The sequence below is a fragment of the Nestor notabilis genome, unplaced genomic scaffold, assembly GCF_000696875.1.
Source record: "Nestor notabilis isolate BGI_N333 unplaced genomic scaffold, ASM69687v1 scaffold26083, whole genome shotgun sequence".
Taxonomy (NCBI): domain Eukaryota; kingdom Metazoa; phylum Chordata; class Aves; order Psittaciformes; family Psittacidae; genus Nestor; species Nestor notabilis.
In genome coordinates this window covers 26598-53907 of record NW_009920952.1, presented here as the reverse complement: position 1 = coordinate 53907, position 27310 = coordinate 26598, and the positions used below count along the sequence as shown (strand labels likewise).

The 27310-nt window shown below is 36.2% G+C and overlaps 1 protein-coding gene across 1 annotated transcript; it reads right to left on the bottom strand.

The window, feature by feature from the left end:
* Positions 1-1508: 1508 nt before the first annotated feature.
* ABI2 (abl-interactor 2) lies at positions 1509-26154 on the bottom strand (the record flags this gene model as incomplete). The annotated part of the gene is made up of 8 exons (XM_010010925.1): positions 25993-26154; positions 17767-17943; positions 14349-14366; positions 7369-7466; positions 6464-6610; positions 5307-5431; positions 4173-4355; positions 1509-1667 (listed from the first exon to the last, which is right to left on the bottom strand). Coding segments are annotated over exons 1-8 (970 nt in total), but the record flags the coding sequence as incomplete, so codon positions are not given.
* Between the last annotated feature and the right edge of the window lie 1156 nt (positions 26155-27310).

Below are 27310 nucleotides of genomic sequence, written 5' to 3'. Positions count from 1 at the left end.
AAAATACAAAAGTCTCTTACAACAACTGCTTATTTGTTGTACCAAGCATGCCAGTATAATTTAAGTACTACGTTTTTGAGTTACTGCTCAAGGGACTAATCACGATAATCATTATCTTCTTAGCCACAATTCAGTATGCAGACTGAACTGTGGTTATGTAACTTATTTAAAGTCTATTTGGCATCTTCTATGATTACCTATTAACAATGCAATGGTGGCTTGAAAAGAATTTTCCCTTTGCTAAAGCAAAAAAGCACAGCAGTTGTCAGAAACTCACTGGATATACTAAAAATCCTCTTTACTGCTAAGGTAATCCTGAAAGTTTCTTTTATTGCTATTACCCTTTCCTTCTTGTCCATTCCCCAACAGCCTTCAATATGCACATAACATGCTTAACAGCACCATGTATTTCAGGAAAATGGGCTGCAATTTAGTCATATACCTTCGCCACCCCTCTGTCCCCAGCAGGATCATCCATTTCCTTCTCATGTTAAACACACACATCTCTGCGGGGTAGTTCACAAGTAGTAATATTTGAACGTGATCAAATTGCTTAAATGCAGATTGCAGCATTTGACCTAATTCCAAATTCAGCGCTCAATTAAAAGAAAACAAATCAAAACAGAAAAAAAGACAAACAAAAAAATCAAAACAAAAACAACAAACCCAAACAACAACACAACCAAACACACAAAACACCAAAACAAACCACCACCATCAAACTTAAATGTACTGTGGTATTTCCAAGTCAACATACCTGCTGGTAATAGGTCATTTCTTAACAAGGAACCTTCAGTATATCCCCTGCATCTTTCCATAGCTTTGGTAAAAGTCTCCCTTACTCTGGTATCAAAACCTTCATGTCACATCAGAAATGCAGGAAAAGTACTCCTTAGATAAAAAGCTACTGTGTTAAGCCTGTCACACAGGACATGCCACTCCTCGTTATGGAATCCATGTTCTCATTCTACTTTTTAAGATCAGTCGTCTATTAAAACAGCATCACCTGTGGACTTAGCAGATGACACAGCTCCCCTGTATCCCATACCAAGCACCACATTGACTCTAAGGTGTCTAATGCTTACCCCTGTATAACAAACACAACTTCCTGAACTGACCATTAATCAGAAGGAAAAAGCATACAATATAAAGACTGATTAATGAAGAATCAGTGTGCTAGTGCAATGTCAAATACCCATCCATGACAAAGCAGATACATGACACATGGTGTAGTAAAGGGCTTAAGCTTCTCCAATAGCAACTGTGAGATCAAAAGTAATTTATTTGGCAGCAAAGCCAGTATTGTTTCAAACTGCTTGGCGTAATGGAAGCTGAACACTGTATACTTTGACTGCAGCTTTGGCATGGCTACCAGCAAGGTAGAGAAAGTTACCTGAGACTAACTGCAAGATCTGCACTGGAGACAGAACATACGATTTCAGAGACCTGAAGGCCTCTCCATTCACCTCTGTGTTGAATTCGACAGAGCAGAAAAAAACCTTTCTTACCTGGATTCTGGTTATAAAATGGCCCTCCGTTCATCTGGTTCTGAAGGCTTGTCTGTGATGTGATCGAAGGAGGACGCCGATATGGCAAAGACCCCCCTATTGTTGGGGGGGTGTGACGAGATGCAGGCCTGTTCATGCTGTAGAACTGAACTGGGTGACCTAGGTTAGAAAGAGAAATGTATTAGCAAAGAGAAGAATGATGATTGCCTTTTTTATATCTGCATTCAAGATTCAAAGGCTTGGAAAGGTTTTTGAGTCTTTTTAAAGACATCTGCATCCTAGGAGCTGTTAGCCAGTTCAGCTGCAAGGCTGGCAGGACACTGGATGTCTCAATAGCAACACAAAAACCAACTCTCCCAACTGCCTCTACTCAGCACTGCTCACAAAATCCAAATACAAAGGTGTCTAAGCTACAAAGCTTCAGTATAAAAGAAAATAATTCCAAGTTATCCATTTTATCTAATGCACTGTAATAGCTTCTTGCAAATTTAGTTATTTTACAAACCTCCAAAAAAGTAACACTTCACAGTCCAGCAATTAAGCATCACATATGTCGAAACTAACTTTCTAGCTGTTACCTTCTACAGTTGGAAAAGCACAATACTAACTGTCTTAGTGCTATTCAGGAAATATGCAGTCATTTGGGGAGAAGAGAATGTTAGAAACTCCTCTGGAATAAATGAAATCATAGTCAAAGGCCCTTTCTTTCAAGAAGCTGTCAATTGAAACAACTCCTTGAAAACTTGCTCTCCATTTTAATCACTCCCTGCATCAACGTAACTGATCCTGATTCTAAACAAGCAATAAAGGAAGCAAGACCATTAAGCTCTCTTCTGAGCTCAAATGAAGTTCTTTGCTTTATATGCTGTATATAATAGTAAACTGGACTTATTATACCCATATGAGTTATTACCCTATCTAACTATTCTGCCTCCACCATTTGTGCTAGAAGTAAATCCCTGAAGAAATGCAAGGAAACAAGGGAAGAAGGGGTGGTCACTGTGGTTGAAGAGATACGCATGGAAGGAAGTAAACAGGGCAGCAGAACAAAGGAATGTGTTTTTAAAAACCTGCACTGTTCTCCACTCTGCTTGGATTCCTTTGCAAAGCTTCACACTAGCTCAGTAAATAAAATGCAAGTTGCTTGCTGCTCTGTTACTTGCTTCTAAGAGCAAAAGCATAAACTAGAAATTCACATTCCTCCTGCTTTGTAGAGATACATGTCAAAAAATGCACTTTTTACAGATGAAGAAGAGGAGTTACTACAAAGGAATCCTCCTAGTATATAGCCTTTTCACATTTTTCTTAATGCATCTTTCCAGTGTGTCTGTCTCACTGTTTCTTAATGCACTGGTAAAGAAAGAAAGGAGGAGAGAAGAAAGAGGCATAAGAAATCCTTCAGAACCAAAACCTACCACCTCATACATGGTAAACTATCCAGTCTCTTCAAACACTTTTTTTCAGAGAGGCCATGCAAGCAACCTCACTAATAGCACAGGGCAACAAAAGATAATCAGAACTAATAAGTAACCTGGAATTTCTCTTGGGGATTGTGGATGTGAATTTATAGCCATTAAAATATTAAACTCTGCTTGATTTTGTCAAAAATATAGAAGCAATATGGCTTAAGTAGAATACTGACAGTGTACCAAAAATGGAAAACTGACTGAGGCCCCATATTACACAGTTCATCATCTAATCATGGAAGTAGTTTAGACATCAGGATCATCTTCTAATACCAAAATTCATTAGAGTTTGGAAGCTTCTAGGCAGAGTCACAGATTCTAGCATAAGTATTTTCTCATTTTGTATGTGCTACAGCACCTTAAACTAAATATGATTACAGGAATGCTTCTGGCACCTGGTGAAATTCTTACTAAGAGACACCACCACTAATAAACACACAAACCTCTTCAGACCACTGTGATCAGCCTCCACTACAACAATGTAACAAAGCTCGCAGGTAACTCTGTATTAATTTGGCTGCCTAAAGGAGATCTTTACAATGCAGGTGGAAATCCCCATTCAAAAGCTGATACAGAACAGTGTTATGGTTATGCTGCAACTTCAGCATATGAGAAAATGAAAAAGTGTAGGGTAATTTCATAAGCATTAAAACAAAGTAATTTTCAATATACACCACACGTACCACATATTAAAACAAAATGCTTTAGCACTATTCTGCATAATAAAAATTTGTATTTTACCTGACACCAAACAAAAAAAAAATTGCCCTTTTTAACAATTCATTGAAAGGAGACCTGTCATTTGAAAGCATTGAAGAGACAAATCATACAAATTTTACTCTGCTAGGTGCACTTTTTTTATTCTATTACTGAAAGAGAACAACCATACTCAGAACTATCAGTGCTGGTTCCCCCAACATCATTATTCTGTAAGATTCTCAGTATCCAAACTGTAATAAAATTCTAATAATTATATACATGTAAACATAAAATGATAAAATTATTGCTGTTTATAAAACTAGCATACCTCAAATTGTCTACTGTAGCCATTACCTTATAGTTGGGTATTAGCAGATACTTTCTAGTTATATTCAAAAAATAATTTAAAAAAGGTCACTGCTTCTGAAGTAACTCTGAAAAGCCTTGGACTGTGATCACACCTGGGTTCCTCTGCCCACCAGCTGGAGCAGACACTCACCTGTAGAGGGTGTGGAAGAAACAGCAGGGGGAGTTGGAGAGGTGAAGCCATCAGCAAGGGGCTGAGCTCCTGCAGCAGCAGCAGCGGCATCTGGGGCAGCAGAGGAAGGGGCAGGAGCAGGAGGAGTGGGGGCAGGAGCAGAGGTAGCAGGAAGGGGAGCAGTGCCAGCCGAGCCAGCAGGGGCTACGTGAAGAGAGGAGGAAGAGGTGGAGTTAATAAGGAGATATGTTAGCAAGGATTAGAGAAAGCTGCTGACTATCCAGTGTTAGCTCTTTATTAGATGCGTAGTACATTAGAATGCACGAGGAGATGAGACAAAAATAGAGCTGTTAAAGAAAAGCTCATTCCTATGTGGACAGTAAATGAGGGTCAAGCAAATCCACTCTTCTTTCCAGGTCTGAAGGGAACAACCCAGAACTTCTCACTGAAAGCTATTACTTTTGAAAGATGCCTTTACACCTTGTTATTTATGCTCCTATCTGTAGCACGGCTGCTTTTAGCTTTGCATGAATTAGAAAATACAGACAAGAAGAAAGCCAAATATGTCCAGTTCTTTGTTTCAGAAGCATCAAGTATCTCAGGTCACACTGCAAACCAACCACACACTCCACTGAAAGGGCTGAGCAAAGGAAAAAGAGAACTAATGTCACTTCCTACTTCTGTAAAGCCTGGTGATTACATTGAACAAGTGTCTTTTTGTGACATTAATTGTGCATTAATGTACTAAAGTTTTACTCTGTGACTGCCTCTAACTTCATCTAATTTTCTAAAAACATGCTTCTATGTATCTGCATTGCCAATGAAAGAAACATGTATTTGCTTAAAAGGACAAGGGAGAAGTTCCCCCCAGCCTACTGAAAAAGCTGTTGTGTCCTACCTAGTCACATGTAGGCAGTCAGGCAAAAAAATGTGATAAATTAATATATTTAGTATATAAAAGCAGCATTAGAGCACATCAGACATTCCCAGAAAAGACATTACTTGATTCAAACTCGTACTTTCAATAGCAAGCAATTTTCAAGGCTTGCGTATTTCTGGATAATGAACTTTGAGTCTTCCCTTGGGGTTTAGGAGACTTGCAAATGCTAAAGGTTAATGCCGAGTCAGAAAGAGGAACAGTAAGTTTCCACTTACCTGGATAGACACTGGGAGGAGATGGTGTAGGAACAGCAATAGGAACACCCACACTTCCACTTCCACTGTTCTCTCGACTGCTGCTCCGACTACTTGGATGGCTTCCTCCACTACTCCCACTGCTGCTGTAAGAAACCAAAATAACCCATGGTATGAATATGCTGCTGTGCATGCTGAAACATAAGATCCCTCATATAGCACCTTACTAATTCTGAGAACTAACAGCAAAAAAGAGAAAAGAAACAAGGATGATACAGACCTAAGTAAAGCTAAGTTTTCCTAAAACTCTTCACTTTGACTACAACATAACAGGTTTTTCAGTTAGTGAACTTGCCCAAAAATGATACACCTCTGCAATCTTGTTCCACAGCACAGCATTCCAATGTTGTTAAACCCCTACTGAGCAAAGGCAGACCTTTTTCCTATAAATCATAAAACATGTAGACTGTTTAGACCCCCATTTGTATGCTTTCACATGAGACTACTAAAATCCGGAAATTTTAAGATAATAAAGTAAAAGTCAGATTTTCTTACATTTTAAGTCTATCTGTTGTGCCATCCTCAAGTACTTACGATGTTTAAAGATTTCAAGGGAAGTATTTAGACCTGTCACATTAAACCTATTATTCTACAGAAAATGCTAGCCTTCTGCAGAATCTTTGGTAATACAATTCAGCTTTTATTCTATGCTCGTTGTTACCAATATCCTCAAAATACAATGCTCTTTTTCAGCTACTCAATCTATAAACATCAAAGACTGTTCAAACAAAAATGTGACCATAAGCATACTGTACAGTCCTTCAACGTGTAGAAAGCAAGTTGTGTACAAAGTCTTTTCCCAGTTCTGTAAGCATTTCTTAAAATATCACTATCTACCCACTTGAAAGACTTCACAATTTTAGTAACTAAGCATTGTAACTAAGCAATGGCACTAAAATTAAGGCGACAAGGGGATTAAGTGAACAATCTTACAATGATTCACTATTCTGGGTTTATTAGAGTGCATTCTCATCATGCCAAATGATGTTCCAAGTCCATATTGTAAATTAGCAGGCTTCACTGTAGAGGTGCAGATGGATTTGATATTTATGACAGCTTTTATTGTCCATATGCTTATACAATACTAACCACAGTCTGTACAGCACTACACTGAATACCTGTATGTGCGATTCCTCTGATTCACAGAAGCAGTTCTAACAGGGCTCTGCTGTGAGGGAGCCATATTGCGTGTTGGGCTAGGCACGTAGTCATTTGGTACCACTGGAGGACGTACTGGCTCCAATGTACGATAGGGAGAGTGACGCCTACACAAGGACAAGCATATATCAGAAGCAAATTAAGATAATACAGACAAACCTAAAGATTTTTCATTCTTTAAAAGACAGCTACATACTAATCAGTAATCGAAGATAAAAAAAATAAGTAATATTTTCCTGTATGTTTGCTGTATCTACTTCACAGGATGAGAAAAAACCATTAAGGATTTCTTCATGTACTTCAAGCTTCCTAGTAATAAACTCTGTGTTGCGCATCTCCTTCATGTTTTAAAAGTAATCCATATCTTGTTTTAAAATAAAACACCACAGTTTGTATGTATACCAACAAACTGTACTCATCCCAGTTATAACACACTCCTAAGGTCAAAGTCAGGTTCACAGACTTAACAGGAAAGCACTTTCATCACACACAGCATAAATAATTAATGAACAGTGCCACATACTAATTTTCCAGTTGTTTAGCACCACCTGTCAAAGCCACAGAGTTACTGACTTTTTACTCTAAAGCACATAGTTGTAAGTGTTCTGCAATGATAAAAAAGTTCCTGTTGGGAAAGTAATGACGCCCACTGTCTTCTGTCAGAAACATGGTAATCGATACATGAGACATGACCAGTATAAGAGAATGAGAACATAACACCTCTTGACTTTTGTGAATGGTTAAAACAAATCCAAAACCAAAATCAAACAAACAAAATCAAACCCACTACAGAAAAAGAAAGAATCTTCCCTTTTTTCCCCCCTCTTGTTCACCAACCATTTACAGATTTGGTAACTTCACTTACCCAATAGTTCCTTTTCCTGACATCGGTGGACTTGGTGGCTTCTGGGTGGGTGGTGTTGTACGAGGCAGCCCACCCATCTTCATATTCTGTGTGCTGACCTGCATGAAAGAATGGGGAGAAAAACATCCTTCACTAAGCTCAGCTTCTATGGTGAGAGACACTGTGATGCCTTTAGCAATTAACTCTAAGTAGGGAAAAGTTAAAATGAACAAAAAAAATTGAGAGGCCATGCATTTTATATGCAATTTCCACTCTGCTAGAAGTCAAGAGTTGTGCTCAAAGGACTCTTTATTATATGGGTTTTAAAAAATTGTATGTTCAAAGAGTGAATTTGCCTTTAGGCTATCATATAAGCATCAAATCACTAACAATACAGACACTACATCTAACTTCGTTAAACCTCCCAGTCATCTTTTGAGATAAAAGACACTTAGTTTGCAATACTGAATGGTAGGTTTGCAGAAGTATTTCTGAATACTCTTTAAAAATACTAAGGTTTATCTGATAGGTGACAATTCAATGTAATCCATACAAATATGGAAGGGTCAAAGTAACCTCCAAATATGATCCGTTACTAGGTCAATGTTTTCACAGTATGATATCAATTTTTTAAGATAATATTTATTGTAAATATTATCTATTTGTAAACCTAGAGAGAAAGCTATATGGAGAAAAATAAAAAGATGTAATTTTTCTCCTACCATATCTATAGCAATTTCATATCTAAGAATTGATAAATAAATGGATAGGGAGAAAAATATTTAGAAGTTATGTGATGTAATTGCAATTGCCCACTCCCCCTCTTTCAGGGTAAAATACTAATGAAGTAACTTTTATATAAAATAATTTAACTTCTTTTAAAAACTCATCTGCATTTCTGACTGATCAACCAGTCTAGCAATCATAAACAATTGTTACCAACATAGGCATTTTGCTTATGCCAACCAAGCATAATTCTCGCACACATATACCCTTACAGGAATCAATGCATGGTCTTCCTACAAGTCTCTACTAAACAGCTGTGATTTATGAACGCCCAAACTAATGCTCAGACAGAGGGATATTCAATAAACCTAAATAAGCATGCTTACATCACTTTTTCTGTTGTTCTGTCATGCTCTATTTCGCAGTGTTTCTTACTTCCAAAATGTAAGTCTTGCCTACTCTCTCCACCTCCCATATATGAAAGAAAGACAGAGGTATTAAGAGTATTTGCAAACATCATTAAAGGCAAATTACTCCTTTAAAATTTGACTATAACAACTCATTTAAAACCCTGACATGACCTTGAATGTTTAGATTTGTGAATTTATAAATACTGCCAACAGTGTAGGGTAATATATTCAATATTCTAATGCACTGAAACTTGATTCCCTGGCTCCAAATAATCCCAGTGCTATCACATCTTCAATCTGCTGGAACGAAAAGAAAACCAAGCATTGGAAGTAGTTTTGTTGGATTTTGGGTTTTTTTGTCAGATTCAAAAATCAGATGTTTGGATTTAGTTGTGCAAGAGTACTTCATAGTGTCAATTTAAGACACTCTTTTGCATAGTCTTATAAAGTCCTTTAAGCCAACTCTAAGCAACAAGAAATCTAAAGTTAATTCAAGTGAGGGATGAGGTAAGCACTGAACTACAACTACTTGAAGGGAAGAGGGAAAGTGTAAAATGTTTTATTCTATACACGGAACATTAAGAAATAGCACAAAATCTGATTTATTTTTTTTTAAAGTTGCAGCACTCCTGTATTTCCTCTTCAAAGAAAGACACCTGTTTTACCCACCCACCTATTTGAGTTGCCCAAAAACCAACAAACAAAAAAATCCCACTGTACTCACTGCATTGTCTCTTCCTATATGTCAAACTGCCTATTAAGCCTACTGGGGCAGGGGTTTTGGATGTCTTTAGATGACAGCAGATGTCGACCAATCTGCATGCCCCTGAGAAGTCCATTTAGGTGTTTTAAACTATTGGTTCTGACCAGATGATGTAACCACTAACTATCATTTTACAGTTAATATAAGATTCCATATATTTAACCATACAGACTCTTGTTATTTGTATACAATCACTGCAGGAACAAAAATGATGGTTTAGGCTTCCACTGGGCTAGAGCTACAAAAAAGAAAGGACAGTAGAGGTGGAGACTGCAGTGGCATCACACAGTGTACAGTAACACTTCAAAGTAATACTTGCCTAACACAGAACTCCAGTGACTGCTGGAGTAACTATTTACATTAACACTGCAAATAAATATATCCTTGACATTGGATGGGAAGCAAGCTTTAGAAAATGTAGCCAAAGAAGAAGTGCTCCTATTTTAGACAAGAAACTACCCTCCCAAAGCAGTCATCCTTAAGAAAGACTAAAATGAAAGATGGGGAAATGCACTGACAGTAAGCTTAGTTTCAGGCTCTTTGAAATGACTTTTCAACATTGAAATCAAAATGTTGAAAGACCAAGTAATTAAAGTTTACAGGGCTGTCTTCAAATCTGACAGCACTGATGGCTTTAAGATCAGCTACGGTAACTTCCCCATTGACTTACAGCCAAATAATCACAGAAGAGAAATAAAGAATGTAACATTTTTCCAACAGTTCTGATCAAAATGGACAGATCTGTGGAAATAATATCATGCAAACCACTAAAAAAAGTTTACAGACTGCCTTGAAGAAGTAAAATAAAACTTAAAACCAGAGTTGCAACTTCAGTTGAGATACAAACACTAACATTTCCAGCTGTTCCCTTTTATGATGACTTCTACCAGGAGGGGGAAAAGAGGGTGGAAAAAATAAAAAAAAAAAAAAAAAAAAAAAGGGGAGGGTGTGTGGAAGAATAAAGAAAAAAGAAAGGAAAGCCATTAATGCCCCCCTCCTGCAAAATTTTACTCTATTGCATTTTCCATTTTGCACATATGGTTGTAAAGATCATCTCCATACACAAATTCTCACCCACACGCATCCCTTTTACAAATCTTACAAAGCAACCACCAGAACTAAGGTCACATCTGCATTTGCTGTCGAGTTTCTAAATCCCTTTTCTGGAGTAAGTTGGAATTTTCCAGAGGTCACCTGGTTTCTGACCACATTTCCCCTAGCTCTGCACAGCTGGAACTATCCAGATGCAACTGGTTTAATTAGAGGGTGAAAACAGAGGAATGCATCTGTCTGCTGGTGGCTGGTTTGACTGCAGGACCCCATAGATCTATGGTTGGTGTGTATTTAAAGCTTGCAAATTCTTTTAGGAAATTGTGTGGCAAAATAGAGTCTACAGCCAGAAACACAAAGGATTATCTTTGCCTCTGCTCACAACTGCCAAAACAGCTAACCACTGTGCTAAAAAAAGAAAAAATTAAGACAGTGGTAATGATTTGGGCACAATGCTCATTAAAAAAAATAGCTGAGTTCTAAAAATGGGAAGACAACCCTGTGAACAGCAAGTAGCACATGGGGTCTACGCAGAACACATGCAGGGATTTTTCCTTTTTTTTGCCTCTTCCCACAGAAGCAAGAAAAATACTACCAACTATGGACCACTGTTTAAAAAGGGTACCATAGTATATTTCATCCAGTATTTTCTATACTGATCTACATTGTCAGTTTTAGAAAGGTAACCTCTGAATACTTTAAGACATGATACAGGACTGACTACAGCCCTTAGAAAATTATCATTAAGCTTAATTTTGAATAATTAAGACTTACTTGTCCAATTTTTATTTTTGGCAATTCGTTTTTCATACATCCCAGTGATTAAATAAATCATCTTCTTATGGTGCTACATATGACTGAGTTTCCTTCATGGTTATATTTTTATAAACATTTAACAGAATAAGCTTCTTTAGCACTCCACTGTATAAGAAATTTGTAGTGAAATAAACAGATTAACAATAAGAAATCCTGCAGTTCATTCAATTCAGTTCTTAAGAATGTTTTCATGAGCAAAATAAATTCACTGAACAAGAAATGCAGAAGCTTATCGTTGGACAGATGTAAGAGCTGCTCATCAGAGGTGCAAAAACTATTTATACCAAAGCACTGTGTATTTACATGGCTGCAAGGCACTTACCTGTAACAAGATTTTAATCCACGTTTTAGTCTTTTGCAGAACATCTCATTGTCAGTCCAATTACCAAAACAAAGTGTCTTGGTTTGTTGTTAGGTTTTGTTTGCCTTTTTTGGGGGTTGGGTTTTTTTCTGTTTTCGGTTCACCCACCCCACCCCCCCAAGAATCCTGAATACCAGACATTCCACACACTCAAACCTCAGGAGGAGCTACTTTCTAAAGCTAAAATTAGACTCCACCTAGAAATTTTTAAGTGGTGCTTTATGGTCACATCAGATTGTCTAGAACTTTCAGCATGTGAAAAAAAATCATGTTTTGCCCAAAATCTAGTAAGAGTGTCCCATCAGTGATGTTCCATGGATCTTATTCAGAAACTTCAAGCAGCTACCCAACCTTCTTGAGCAACTTTATATCTGACTGCAGTAAAAAATAAGTCAAGGCTAAATGAAAACTACTCTCCAAAACTTTTCTTCGTCTTGTTAACATTACAGAGAGGATGAATAGATTTTTGACCCATCATCTGCTACCTCAAAGTAAATTCCCTTTCAGGCTGTGCTCAGCCACTTGAATACTTACTCTGCATATTTAATTAAATCATACGTTTGCCAGCTGATTAACCAATTGACATGGAAGTGAAATATATAAATTGCAACCCCGTCTTGGCAAATGACCACAAGATGAAGCTTCAGCAAGTGAGTTAACTTGTTTTTACATCAACCTATGTAAAGTAATTGAAGAACCAAGTCTAGCAAATTAAAAAGGCTTAAACAACATCATCTTCAATTGATCTGCTGGCAGCAGATGCTACATATATTCCTTTGACTTCTAACTGACATTTTCTTCAAAATCTGTTTAAGTTTAACCTACCTAGACACAAGTGCAGTTAGCCCTGCTACCGTCAGTCAGTTTACTACTGCAACCGTTAACTAAGACTAAGGGTTCTTTGCAGCCATGAAAAATAAATGCAGGCTAAACATGTCATATCCAATCTCCCGTAAGTGAAGTAAAATTATTATTCACATGGAACTAGGGTTAGTAGCTACCTTTTAGTTTTCTTCTCTTCAAGCCGATGCACAGCGACTCTAGCGAGATTTAAAGGGCAACTAATGTCCACTAAGATATACTACCCCGCTTTATGCCTTTTTTCTTTTTTTTTTTAAGGGCTCATGTTTTGGCAGTGAGAAATTGATTGACATACTGTGATTTCCCAAATCAAATTTCTGATCAGATTCACTTTAGTAAAAATAAATAAACATTTTAACTTGTATTATAACAAAAACATGTTATTTTCATTCCAAACCTATAAATAGAAAAAAATCATTTTCTCCAAAAAGCTGAAGACTCTTATCACCACAGTAGATGAACTGACACAGCACCTCACATAAAATCTATTATTTTATATCTATATATTTTTTATTTTAGAATGGTCATTACTTGTTTATAACCAAAACCGCAGAGAGCAATAAACAAAACCAAGTTTGCAAATTGCTTTTTTTAAGATTACTACAAAAACGGCCATCCAATATGAACTGTGCTCAGAATAAGCTATCTTCAGCATTAGATGTATCCATTTTGTGTGGGTACAGACAGAAAGAGCCAGGGAGGAGAGAGATTTTGCAATTCTCTAATAAAAAGCATTTAAACACTATGGGACTTGAAATAACATACCTCACACACTTATGTAAAATATATTTCAAATAACATAGAAGAAATCTCTCATTTATAAAACATTTTCCATCATGATCAGACGTACTACATAGACTTAGATACATTACTAAAAGTACCACCTGGCCAATTCCAACAGGACATCATTGGGATAGCTACAGTAATACCTGGTTTTACTGGCAATCTTTTCAGGAATATGCAGGATTTTCTTTAGCTTTTTCCAGTCATGGAAAATACTTAGTCATGAAAAATATTTCACATTAACCTGGAACTTCATTTAATTAACATACTCATACTACATATTAGTATTCTGTGTTCCTAAATACAGCTCTCTCTTTAAAACTGTGGTGGCTGCTAATAAAAAACTTTCGCTCCCTCTTTCCCCAAACCAGTAGCACTTCAGGAAGAAGAAAATGTCACAATACTCTATGAAGGCTATGATCTATCAATTAATGTGCTATGGAAGTCCAACATAGTATCATGTAACATTATTTAACTGCTTGTCTAATTGATTTGATGCTTTTTATTGTTACTTCTGCAGCCCCTAAGGCTACTAGCATTTAAACCTTTTTAAAATACTTGAGAATTTTACATGCTTCTCTCCGAGTTCTTTGATGCACTATTCATTTAATATTCAACTAAAATGTATCACGTAGCTTGTTGTTTAGGAGTTATATTTTGCACAACTATCAAATCCATGAAAGTTTCCACATATGAATGCCTCTCAGTATTTAAATTGTGCTAGCAGTTTCTGAAAAAATTAAGGATACTGCAACTTTAAAAAATAACATAGAGATTTGAATTTGTTACACACCTTTGGAGCCCATTATCTGGGCAATCTCACACTGAAACATTAATCCAAATCAAATCATACCTTACACCGCATATAGGATAAAAAGAATATTACACAGGGGGAGGCTCATATTCAGCTGCCTAATTCACTGTACCTTTTTATGTATACAAGATTAGCACAACATTCCTCCCTTGTAGAGCATCTAGTAGGTACGCTGAAGGCAGTTAATATTTTGCCACAAATCTTTTAAAATTAACTGTGTTAGCTTCCTTACATAAATACATCAATTTATACCACAAACTGTTTATCTGCAATGAAATCATTCAACAGAAGATCTGACACACAGAAGGGAGAGTGGGTGTTGTTTTAAACGATCAAGTAACGTTCATGTTAATCATCTCCCCGTGTGTAATAATCTCAGAAGAATAAGAATGGAAATCCAGCCCTGGGGTTTCTTACCTTAAATCTAAGCAACCACTTAATGCATAAATGGAGCAAATAAAAGAGGTAAGGAAAAAAAGCATTGAAAGGTTAGTTGGAACTTCAGGATATGAAGAGAAAGGAAAAAGAAAGAAAAAAGTTAAGCATTCAGCATTAACAAAATAATGTATCAGTAGATCATAGAAAGAGTGATTAAAGCAGAATGTGTCATGAACAAAAAGATTTTCAAGCTGAAACTTTTAATATACATTGACCACAAAGCCTTTAGGTTAACACCTTAAAATTAATGCTCTAATGCTTGTACACTGTTTACACACGTTGTTACAGTGCTAACAAAAAGTCAGCTTCTTTCAGAATAAATCGTGAGATCTAAATGGATTAATTTCAGAGATTAATTTATTTGAGCTGTCACAGAATAGCCTTATCAATACCCTGAGCTCATTTAAACTGTTCTATGCATTAACATATTTACAACAGCCTCTAGAATATTAAGCTACTATTTCTGTTCTCAGCTAGTATTTCTTTCCTAGACAATGCTGTTAGTTAACTCTTAACCTGATGCCATGACATCTCTCTTGAACAAATGGCAAGAGCAAATTATTATGTCTTGTAAGAAGTACGGCACTCTACAGGGATACTGCACCACGTACCAGTATTTTCTAAACTATATTTTAAGACATTAACCAACAGCTAAATCTTATTTTAAAGCCCAAGTGCTAGCTTTTTGACACTGAGTCCTACACCTTACTGGCATGTATCTTCTCTTCCTTCCGCACAACCATTTTTTCAGAAATACTAGTCTTTCCATTTCAATGTCATTTGATCTCTTTTCAGTTCAGCTAATCTAAATGTATCATTGCATAGCTTACGCTTTTTGTAACAGCAAACATTAAATATGCAGAATCCCAGCAGTGGAACATCCAGAGCAACTACTCTGTTTCATCCACTTAGAAGAGACCCTAATGTCTCAAAAAAGAAACAATCTGATTTACTAGAAAAATCTCCTGTCTTTGAGTTTAAAATGCCACAGATCTATTAACCAAAACGGTCTCTGCTTCAAACAGCAGCATGGGAAAACCAGGTCCCCCTGTACTGGCCAGAGTTGTCATGAGAGGGTCCATGAGCAGAGACCTTTTCCTCAGCAGCATTTTCTGATTATTACAGTGCCTTAATACACCACTTTGAATGGATCTTCTTTCCCCTGCCCCCCCCATCCTCTTGACTAAAGAGCTCTTAGGAGGGATGAACAGATCAGAAGACTTTGTAACTCAGAAAACAAGTGAAAAAATTTGAAATTAAGTCTCTTTTAGAGAGATCTTTAGATTTCTGCAGCATTGTAGCTTAGGGAGGGAAGATGAGGAGAGACTGCTGGAAAGATATAGTGGCAGTTAAATTTTCTCTCGCCTCTTAAGAAACCAGACAGTAAAGCACCTCTTCCTGAAGATGCTTTGAATTTCTGAATGGAAGGAATAGGTGCTCAGGTGCCTATACTACCTCAACATAGCATATTGGATTTCTTGGCCAAGCACAACAAAAACAACAGGTTCATAAGCACAACTGGCCATTTCCTCCCATCAGCAAGAGAACAGTTGTTTCTTCTGTGCTGAACACAGGATTAACATGATTGGAACACATCTATGGATTTTAAGGATAGCATGATTTCAAGTTCTCCACTTACTGTTTCACAAGTACACAATACTTTTTCATTTTCTTGATAAATACAATACATTGTAAATATCATTTGTAAAATGTTTTCAGCATACCACAAGCATAAGAAATGGATGCAAATACACATTTGACTCATCATCCATTTGATGAACTATGTTCTTGCAGAAGAACATATTTCATTGCATCAGTGAGTATGGTTCTGCTACACTGAGGTAAGTGAGATACCAGTTATAATGGTTTAGAGCCTGTGCTAAATAAGATTGTGCTGCAGAGCAATTAAAAACTAAAACTAGACTTTAATGAGTTCTAAAATAATCTCCTCAAAACAAAAGTGATCATTAAAATATTAGCAACAGTAATCCTACAGGTTAATATGCTTCATCCATATCCAGAAGGAGTTCTGCTGACCTGCATAAATTCGAAATTTGTAAGAATTAGCAGTAGATTTTAACACAAGACTGGTAATAATTTCTGGGTCAAAACTGTAGTTATTAATGCTGGGGTTTGTTGCTTTGGTTTTCCAAATCAAGCTTAAAGAGTCACTTGTCCTTTTTAAAATCTGTTTAGAGTTACAAACTGAGATTGACTCTTTTGGTAGGAAATGGGGAAAAAAAGACTTTCTGTTAATGAGCAGGATGTTGAAAGACCTTGAGAAAAATTGCTTGGCAAACATTTAAATCAGACTGTTCAGAATTTGAATTTTAAGAGTTTGGTTAAACAATCTATAGCCATTTAAATGGCTATCAAAGCAGATAGTTCAAATTGAACAACACAGATAACCTAATGCAGTTAGGTGTCAAGCAAAAGAAATTCTGGTGTACGTTGACTGGAAGAAGCACCTTACCTTACTGCTACTTAGCAGGTTTACAGATTTGTTAGTTTTTCATGTGAAAATGACACCGCTTTGTGTTATTTACCTTTTTTCTCCTGGAACTTTAACACTGTCAGTGTTCTCTTTTCCATATTTGTTTTCCTGGCAGCACAAGTTAACAATGAGCTCAACACCTGCTAAGACTCTGTTTACATTCAGGATGTGTTTTAAAAATGTGCATAAATAATTTCACACATGATATTACTGCTGTTGTGTACTCTGATCTAACACTTGCATACAACAGCCACCAGTTGTGTTTCAGTCTGATCTTTGCCCTGAAATGACTCCTTTTTACCTAGTCTTAAATGGAAGAAACCAGCTGGCTTCAAACTTGGCAGCAGTATTCCCATTCTGAAACCCCATATGGCACTAAAGTTGTACAGTGCTCACTTTAAACAAAGCACATCACAGGATATGGGTATAACTGACTGAGAAGGAAGAAAAGGGGGCAAATAATACTTCTCATGCAAACCCTTTCTTTGGGTGAGCTTCAAAGTAAACCAGTGGCAATTACAGCTGGATCATACTTTGTGGTGCTAATTCAGGCAGAAAAGTGATGGTCATTAGCCTTTCAGTCCCCAGGTATATCCCTGGCAACTGATTCAAAAAATAGTAACAGCATAACACAAGCAGGCATTAAGAACCATTTTAAAAGGTGAGACCCATAGTCTCAAATATCCTCAGAAGTAAGATTCAGTAGGTTTGCAAGATTTAGGAACACTGGGGCAAGGGAACAAGAAGAGGCAGCTGAAAATTGGACAGGACTCCTCTTATGCTTATAGACACACTGGCTAAGCAAGGAGAAACTGGTATATTACTATAAAAAACAGAAAGTTATTTTGAAAATATAAACAGACAATGTATTTGCAGTTTGGCTGTTTTAACAATATCACCTACCTTCACTCCATGTCCAATATCATCTAGAATTGTATAATCAATAGGTTTCCTGATGTAGCGAACTGGTCGCTCCAAGTTAGCTGGTGCAATGATTTTGTGAGTTCTTGAGGTGTTTTTGTTTGTAGTCAAGATACCAATTTCTCTTCTAGCAACTTTTTCTTTGTGAATGTCCACCGTCTACAAAAGACGCAGTGTATTTACTAACAGTGGTATGCATTTGAATACAGAGTCAGTATAAAAGAAAACTGAATCAGTTCCAACGTTTTGAAGATCCCTGTGCACTGTGCTAAACATTTCACTACATATACTTGATTCCATCATCTTTGTTCAATTTACTGTTGAACTTGCCACCTCTAAACCCACACTAATAGCTATGGGTTCTCTGTTACTCTAATTCTTTAGAGTTCAGCAAAATTACTTCTCCTTTCCATCCCCGGTAGTTCCCATCAATTTACTGACACATTTTTATACAATTCCTTCAATTACCCTTTTTAATTTTACAGTTACTCTCTAAGCTTGTTTTGAAATAGGTTCCAACTAGATGAAGGTTAAGGGTACTTTCCCGAAACTTAACTTCTATGACCTGAAAAATAAATCATAAACAGGTTTTCTTACACTATAAAACAGTTTGCTAAACTAGGACTGGTAGTCATATAATAGAATAAATTTTCACTCAGACCAATCAATAAGGAATTTAAGTCATTACAAATCACTCATCACAAAGCAATGATTAGATTTTAGGAAGTGCTCAGTACTGACTTGTCCACAATGAAGCCAGTGGTTAAGCCCACTGTCTTCACCTAGAATGTCCAAGACCAACACTGAAAATCCCTTCCTCCACATATTACAAGTACCATCGAAGAATCTCTAGTGTAAGATAAAGCCCTGATGAAAAACTATTGCCTAAAAACATGTTCTTGAATCTTCGTTGGTAACTAGACTAGGAAAAAAAGGTTTATCTATTCTTCCCAGGAAAACAAAATCTCTTAAATCATGTTGCACAGCGTTGTTGCATCATTTAAAACAAAAATAATTCTTCGCTCACAAAACAGCTTTCCTCACAGGAAATTTGCCAGTGTTGTGAACAAACATTTCAGCTACAGGCTGACAAAAAAACAAACAAACAAAAAAGATAAGACAGCCAGAATCACCAACTCTTATCCTAGCCAAAAAAAGGACACATCATTAGGATTTCTATACATTCATATGATTTCTTGTTACTGCTTTAGTACATGAATGGCATCAGAAATACTTTTCACAATTAGGAGGCAGGCTCTGTAGCAACTAAGTAACAGGAACAAATGAGAATTCACTTTCATAACATACATTTCTTTTAACCCTTCTTTTTTTCCCTGTGGGCAAGGACTGGGGTAGTGGGGTTGTTTACACTGTTTTACCCTTTTGTTTGTGCTACTGATAGCAAAACCAAGCAAAACAGACCCTGTATTTGTGCAACCATCACAACCTTTAAAACTACAAAAATTAAAAGCCAAAGAAACAAAAAGCCACTTCAAAGAAGTTATTTCTTCACATTGTTTCCAGAGAAGTTCCACGAATACAAAGGGCATTATATTGGAAGCTTAAATTACTATGTATCAAGATTACTTAGTACTTCCTAGTAACATATTTTCAAGATCTTGCAAATTTGTTAAAGTTATGCACTGAATACAGTTGTCAGGTACATTTCTGCCACCTCTAGTACTGCCTGCCCAGAACTGTAAAGTTTCTACTATAGCTGCACAGCTATTTCTTAAAACAAAGCTACAGAAAAGTAGATAATCCAAAGTCAAAATATGTTGGCAAGTCTCTCTATTGAAAGCTCAAGTTTGTTGAGCAATGATTTGAAATTTAATAGGGGTAGTGAACTATCTGGGACACATCCCCCATCACCCTCAAAAAACCCTGAACAGGATTGGCTAATATATAAACTCTGCAGAAACATACATATTTCTATGACTACTTAACAATAAAACCAGTCTCCAAACATTTTTGCCAAAGTCCTTCTTGAAGCTCCCTGTGATGACCTGGTCTGTGTACCATCCCCCAGTACAGCAGTACAAATCAGATCTTCACAGCTCTTACGATGTTACTGGCTGTACAAGCACAAGTGCAAACAGAGCACATAAGCATGTTCCTGACCAGAGTACCAAAAGTATACCATTCTGCAACAGGATAGGATTTAATACTTTATCTTCCATCACATGTTTTTATCCCTTCTCTGTGCCAAAACCTTTGCTTTTCCAGCATAGTGGAAGGAGAAGTTCTAGAACAAGCAGCGGTCAACACTATAGAGAGAGCCTACAAAATCCTCAGCTCATTCGTTGAATAGTAAGACAGCACATACTTGCTTGATAAGCTAATGATACATGATTGCAACAACTTGGAGGACAGTCCCATGTTTAATACCACTGAAGAATTCAATCTCTGCAATGATCTCAGACTTCATCTGTGATCCAGACATGTCATTACAGAACTGCAGAAATACTACGCTGCCTCTTGAATGCTCTTTGTCTCAGAGGCCTCCGATACCATTTGCTAGAATGTTAAACCACCTCAGCTGCAACAGCAGCTGCACCTCAAATGCTATGTGACATTTCAAATGTACTGAAACGTCAAATCTTATGGGTCTGAATCTGGGCATTCAAAACTAGTTTATGCCTTGGTCACTACATTTTCAGAGCCTTAATTTTAGTCTATGAATCAGAAAGAAAATAAAGAAACTAATGCAGTCTTGGCAAGATGATTTCTTCCTTTCTTTCCAAGAGTTTGACCTTTGCAACTTTAAAGATGTTTTTTTAGTATATTTTAGTATATATGGATAATTATGCAATTATCCATAAATACAGTGTGAGTACAGATAATGCACATACTCTTGTAGTGATGGTATCTTGGCACTGTGAAAACTTGTTTCCATGAATGAAAAGCACAGGTTTTTTAATTATTCATAGGAGTTATGAGTACAACCAGCTTCTTTAAGGACTACAGAGATCAGTGAGGCATTACTACAGCACCAAACAATGAAATGCATAAAAGCTAATTAAATCCTGAAGCTCATCTAATGGGAATTCTCTTGGATGATGATTCAGAACATCTCTTTTGCATTGTACAGCTATGGAATAACTAAGAACATAAAATCAGCACTTAACTCCATTACATACTCCTGAATTATTATTTTATTTTTAATATTTTGCTGGGAGGTTTATAAAAATTTTCATTTTCTTGCTTAGTAGACTACAGGAGTCATAAGTTCTTAAGTCACCTATAAAACAGAAGAAAGGAACATTGTGGTATTTTATTAGTAAAGAACAGATCAAAGATTAACCTACTACTAAAGAAAATGAAATAATTTCTCCTCAACACAGGTAATTATTGCCTCCAGCACTAGCATAAATCCCTTGAGACAGGAGAATGCTAGCAGAATGTTTATTCAGCAGCTGGGAAGCTTCTATTGAGAAGATATGAGGATTAGAGCTGGACTAACAGAACACCTGGCTTGGAAAGTCTGTCAGAAAAAGCAGATGGGATACACTGTGCCCTTCTATAACTTAAAAGCACAGTTTTTTTAACAAGAAGATTCAGACTCCTGACAGCTTCCAAAACCACCACCACCTCCCAGCTCCTTTGGCAAAACCTTTAAAATGACAGTTTGTTAAAGGTTGGGCTCATTACTATAATGTTTTCATATGGTTTCCAAGATGCCTGCAATAAGCCAAGGGGAAAAAAAAAAAATACTAAAAATCCATACTTTCCTTTTTTTTTTTTTTTAATTAGGAATTTTCTGGTCATTTTGAAACATCAAGTTTCCATACTGAATTCACTAACAACAGCCTCAAGATCTGTAAAGATCAAAATAGAAAAAACATTAAATCATTTCTGAGTTTCCAAAATTAACCACTTCACCTAAAAGTCACTGAAATCAGCTTTGAGAAATATTCTCTTCTAACTCTAAGTGAAATTTCTCAAGGTATTATGTTAGCACTTGTGCTGGTTTTGGCTAGGATCATGTAAATTTTCTTCATAGCAGCTAATAAGGGGCTATGTTTCAGATTTGTGCTGGGAACAGTGCTGATAAGAGAGGCGTGTTTTAGCTATGGCTGAGCAGTGCTTACACAGAGTCAAGGCCTTTTCTGCCTCTCAAACGACCCCACCAGCGAGTAGGCTGAGGGTGCACAAAGCACTGGGAGGAGACACAGCTGGGACAACTGACCCAAGGGAGACTACACACCACATGATGTCCTGCTCAGCATATAAAGCTGAGGGTAGGTTGGCTGGGCAGCCATCAGTCAGTTGGTAGTGAGCAATTGTTTTCATTTGCTTCAATTCTCAGGTTTTGCTGGTCTTTGCTATTTTCCTTTTAATGAAAATTTTTAATCATCATCATTATTATATTTCAATTATTAAACTGTTTTTATCTCAACCCACAAGTTTTCTCACTTTCACTCTTACGATTCTCTCCCCACAACCTGCTGAGAGGAGAGTGAGCGAGCAGCTGTGTGGTGCTTAGTTGCCACTAAACCACAATAGCACTTTGAATGTCTGAACTATAGTGAAATTTCAGAAACAAAAGTCTCCAGAAGCCATGATCTCTTCCTCTTCTCAAAACATTCTAATTTAAACATATCAACTTACTGTCAAGTCTGGACTTTTAAAATTCAGTTTAAAAAAAAAAAAAAAAATCTTTGAAGGAAACTTTGCTTAAATATAGTGTCTGGCCTTTTATTTATTTTTTTAAATCAAATTTGATAGAATTTAAACAAGTTAATTGCAAATTACTTGAAAACTGTATTATTACTTGAAAAAGAATAACTGTCTAATTTTGACATTTTAGAAATGTGACTCTAATTGCCTGAAGTTGTATGCAATTTATACTCAAAGAGGTTATAATGATATAAAAATGCCGAAAACCTACTTGCCCCATAAATGCGTAATACATACTGTGGAAAATTAGACTTACATTACCATTTATTAATGAGTTTGGTTATTCTTGTAACTTGCAAGACTAAGAACTGAAAATGGTCAGAAGGCTTTACTGACTTAGCAGTGCAAGGTCCTAGTGACCTTCCCTTCAGAGATCAACCAGCTCACACATGGTGCTACGGTTCAGCTAAGCAACACATGCTGACTACAAAGAAGGTCAAGTCTGCACTCTATTTAATACCTGTTCTTACAGTCAATATCATGGGAGTCAAATTCTGCAGTGCCACTGGAGATAACTCATTACTATCATTCATCTTTGTGATAACATGCTTTTATTTATATAATTAGCAGCAGAGAAGCGTTTTAAAGATTACCTTCCTAACTAAAGAGTATTCTATAACTAAACCTGAAAAATACTTCTCATACACAAAGGTTGAAACCTGAAAATCTGCCAGGTTAATTTAAAGAATTTGGATGTTATCAACATATCACAGTGTCTGCTAACTGGAAAACTGTAACACAGTTTTTGAATAAGTATAAATATTTATACAGATGATCTGTATTTAGGATTTAAATTTTCAGCCGAATATGAAACAGTGCATATCATCTAGTTCTGGATTAGGTTCAAAAAGGCAAATAAGAATAGATTCATCAGCTTTCAGACTAAATAAAAGTAATCCTAAATTTTAAACCAATAGCATTTAATCACTTGCATAAAAATAGTTTCAATAGTAACAATTTCCTTATTCAGGACCTATATACAATCTGAAAAACCACAGATTAGTATCAGCTTCCTTTTCAGTTCTTTGATTAAGTTGGTATTTAGAAGGAAACATAGAAAGTTATATAAATTGGCATTCTATCAATGAACAGAGAGCTAGAATATTTTATCTTCTAAAGTTAATCACATCTCTTCCAGTTTGAGTTACACTTTAACAAAATAAGCATTTTAAAAAAAGTTTTCTTTTAAGAGCCAAATTATTTTGCTCCCTTCTTTGGAGAATATATGGAATTCCAATTCAGAATTAAAAGCAGGATTACATGACCAGATACCACAATTTGCATTAGTGTTTTCTAAATTAAGTATCAATAGCTACAGACCAAAAAGCATTAATGCAGTAATGCACTGTGAGCAGATGGGAATTAGCAACCTGTTTTCTGTTCTATGTTACTTACATCATTTCAAGTCAGACTAACTGAAATCATAATTTGGCAATGAGGTATTATATCATGAGACATCTTAAGTAGTACTAGAAATAGCCCAGTAAATTTTACACCCAACATAAAAAAGACCAAGGAAGTCTTGTCCAGCTTAGGCTTGTTCCAGAAGAATTATAATTAAATTCCCTGAAAATAAATTATTTATTACATAGAAACTGTGACAAAATAAATTAATTCTTAAACGAAATTAAAGACAGCTAATACAACCATCTACAACATTGGTATCATTGGATGAAGCCATTTCTGAACATACTAGATTCAACTTAATAAAGTTTCTTTGATCAACACATTACATGTATGTAACAGACAAAATTCAAATACTGCCTGCTCCTCTGATACAATTTCTTCTTTGAAAACTTGGAGAGCATCCTATATATGGATAATGCAGAGTCAAAAAAAAAAAAAACAAAAAAAACCACCCCAAAAAAACCCAACCTACCACAAAAGAAAAAAACCCACCAAAAATAACCTAATTTTCAATTTTTGGCAGATATGTCTTTATTAGATGTTGGGTGCTTGTAATTTAGTACTCCATTTGAACTAACTAACCATCTGTATAAATGCAAAAGACAATCTAACCTAGCATCTCAAGGTGCATAAATCTCAACTTCTCAGAAGGAAAAAAAATTAAAATGCTGTGCTTTTTTCCCCCAAAGCTATTTTATAGAAACTGTGACAAAATGAACTTTCCGCATCTATAAAACATGAAATTCAGTGAACTCTAAATATTTTGATTCATATACTGTCTTTTGCATCATGCTCTCAAAGAGTTGAAATACTTGTCAGCTGTCACTATTCTGTCAAGAAGCACATATATACACACACACAAGCGCACATAGCATATATACACAGTTATATGCACGCATACACAGCATATATATAGCACATACACATGCACATACACCCACCGAGTAATTTGAGACCTTTTCTGGGGAAAAAAAAATTGACTTGTCCGTGGATTAAAAAGAAGCATGAAGCAGAAGAAATCAAACTTCTCAACTTAATTTTGAGGATGAAGTTGCATGAGATAACTGAGGCAATCTAACAGGGTCCTACTACCAGAAGGGAAAATCCACGCTACCCCTTCCTTTCCACCTGGTCCAGAATTAATCTGACCCCTCAGTGAGCCAATTCAGCTCATCCACGTAACATAAAAATATTCACTTCTTTTGCTGATTCAAAGCTCTGCTAGGTTAGCAAACCTTTCAGCACCAGCAAGTTAATAGATCAGTTCAATCTGCTCATTTCTTACCTTACACAGCTACTTCTTCCAAATGTCTTTCCAAATACCACAATATTCTTGATTTTAATTGATGACATTATCACATGGAGATCAAGAAACCCTAGCTAAAATGTACTGGTCAAATCAGGTAAAACATTCAATAAGGATGCCAACCAACTCTCCAGTACAGAAAAAACAGGAAGTACTGGATCAATTGCTCTTAATTTCTCTTTTAATCTATCAGTTTCTACTGCTCAGAAAAAACTGTCAACAACGGCAGGAGTTCTGCAGCCATACACAAATTTGAAACATTCATTTTGAGTTCTGTTCATGTCATTGAAACATACATTTTATTAAGAAAAGCCAGGAGCAAACTATTTTTGCCATCTGTGTTTTTTGTCATTAGATGCCAGTACTACAGAAACAGGAAAAGTTAAAAGATAAGAAGCATTGTTTTCCACCACCCAATTCATATTCCTTTCTTTTAATTGTAACTGCCTTTAGCCCATAAATACCAAGTACAGTAAGTTACCAAACAGGAGTTGGAAAGCTTAATCTGTCCCTTAACATAATATTCTGATTTTTCCCTTTAGCTATTTCTCTGTGCTTTTCCCTTATGCAGAATGGCCCCCCTCCAAACAATAAACTGGCCAAGAATATATTGAACTTCTTATCCTATGTAAAATGCTCATACTAACACATATATATAATCACATAATGAGACCCATTCCCAGAATTAATATAAGAAATGCATCCTTCTGTTTTAAATGTGATTATTTTTTCATTCACAAGATGTCAGGTGAGAGTTTTACTTGCTATGTAATTTCAAGAACAAAGAAGGGGTGGAATCAGGAAAAAAGTCTCACTTGTGAAATATGGTTGATTGAAGATTCCATGCGTCGAAGTTGGGATGCCTGGATATCCAGCATTTGGAGAACATTGTTGGCCAAAGTGTTGATCAGGTAGGCTACGCTTGCTAATGACTGGGTTGTGTAGGCTTTGGTTTCTTCCAGGGCTCGCTGCTTATCTGCTGACTAAAAGCAGAAATAAAAGGTTTACTTAAAGTCTCTCACACAAAGATTTTTAGAATGAACCCCTTTTCCCTGTCTTCAAAGTACAAAGACTTATACAAGTCAAACTAATTCTACATCAGTTACCATTTTCGTTCCTTTCCATTCCTTCCACAAAAAGATACTTCGTATTTTAAGAGTTTCTATACTTCATAGGAGCTCACAGATAGTATGATACAATACACTCATCTTTTCATCAAATAAAGTGCAACCTTTTATACTGTATTTTAGCAATAAACTTTAAAAGCATTCAGAGATACTTATAATTTAGTTGCTGTAAACTCTGTATTACTTAGAACTGCTTAGTTCTTCTAAACTGTGTACTTCAATTAGAACTCGTAACAGCCTGTAAGGATCTGCCAAATACCACATTCCTCATCTCTCCCAATTATTTAGACTTCATTATTGCCACAAATGGTTGTTCACAGTGAATGAACTATAATTACTCCCTTAAAATGGTAGGTGAATAAAATTTGAGAGGAATAGTTTTCAAAAAGAACAAGTCTATGTTTTCTTTTTAAATGTTTTGTGCTTTTTCACATTGTATTTTCTTCTTTAAAGAATTAATATGATCCGTTTTTCTAGTAGTAGAGGACCTAAAAATATTTCAGCTATCAAGCCAGAAGATATCCATCAGAAGTTTAAAAACATACATGCATTTCAAACCACATTAAAAATAATAAGCTAAGAGATGTCAGGGTTCTGTGCTTCTCCTTGGGTAACAGTTCACATAACTCAGACCTAATTCAGTACAAAGAATACAAATCAAAGCATGGGTAAAACATATGATTAAGCTGATAAACTTCCATGTTTCCAAGGCTTTGGAATACACTGAATTTCACTCTTAGGTGGCTATTTCCTGAGACCCTGTAGTGAGACTCTTCAAGGCATGAGAAGTGGGGGGGAAGGAAATCACCCAAAAAAACCTAACAACCACACACGTAAACACAGACACTAGACAATTAAATCCTATTCAATAAATAGGATAGTCAATACTTTTTCTTTCCTGGCAACCTCTCCTGTGTCCACAAACAACAATGGCAACCTGGTTGGCCTGTTAGGATTCTTTCTTCTTGCAGGCCATGCTAGTATCACTTCCTACTCTGTTTCTAGA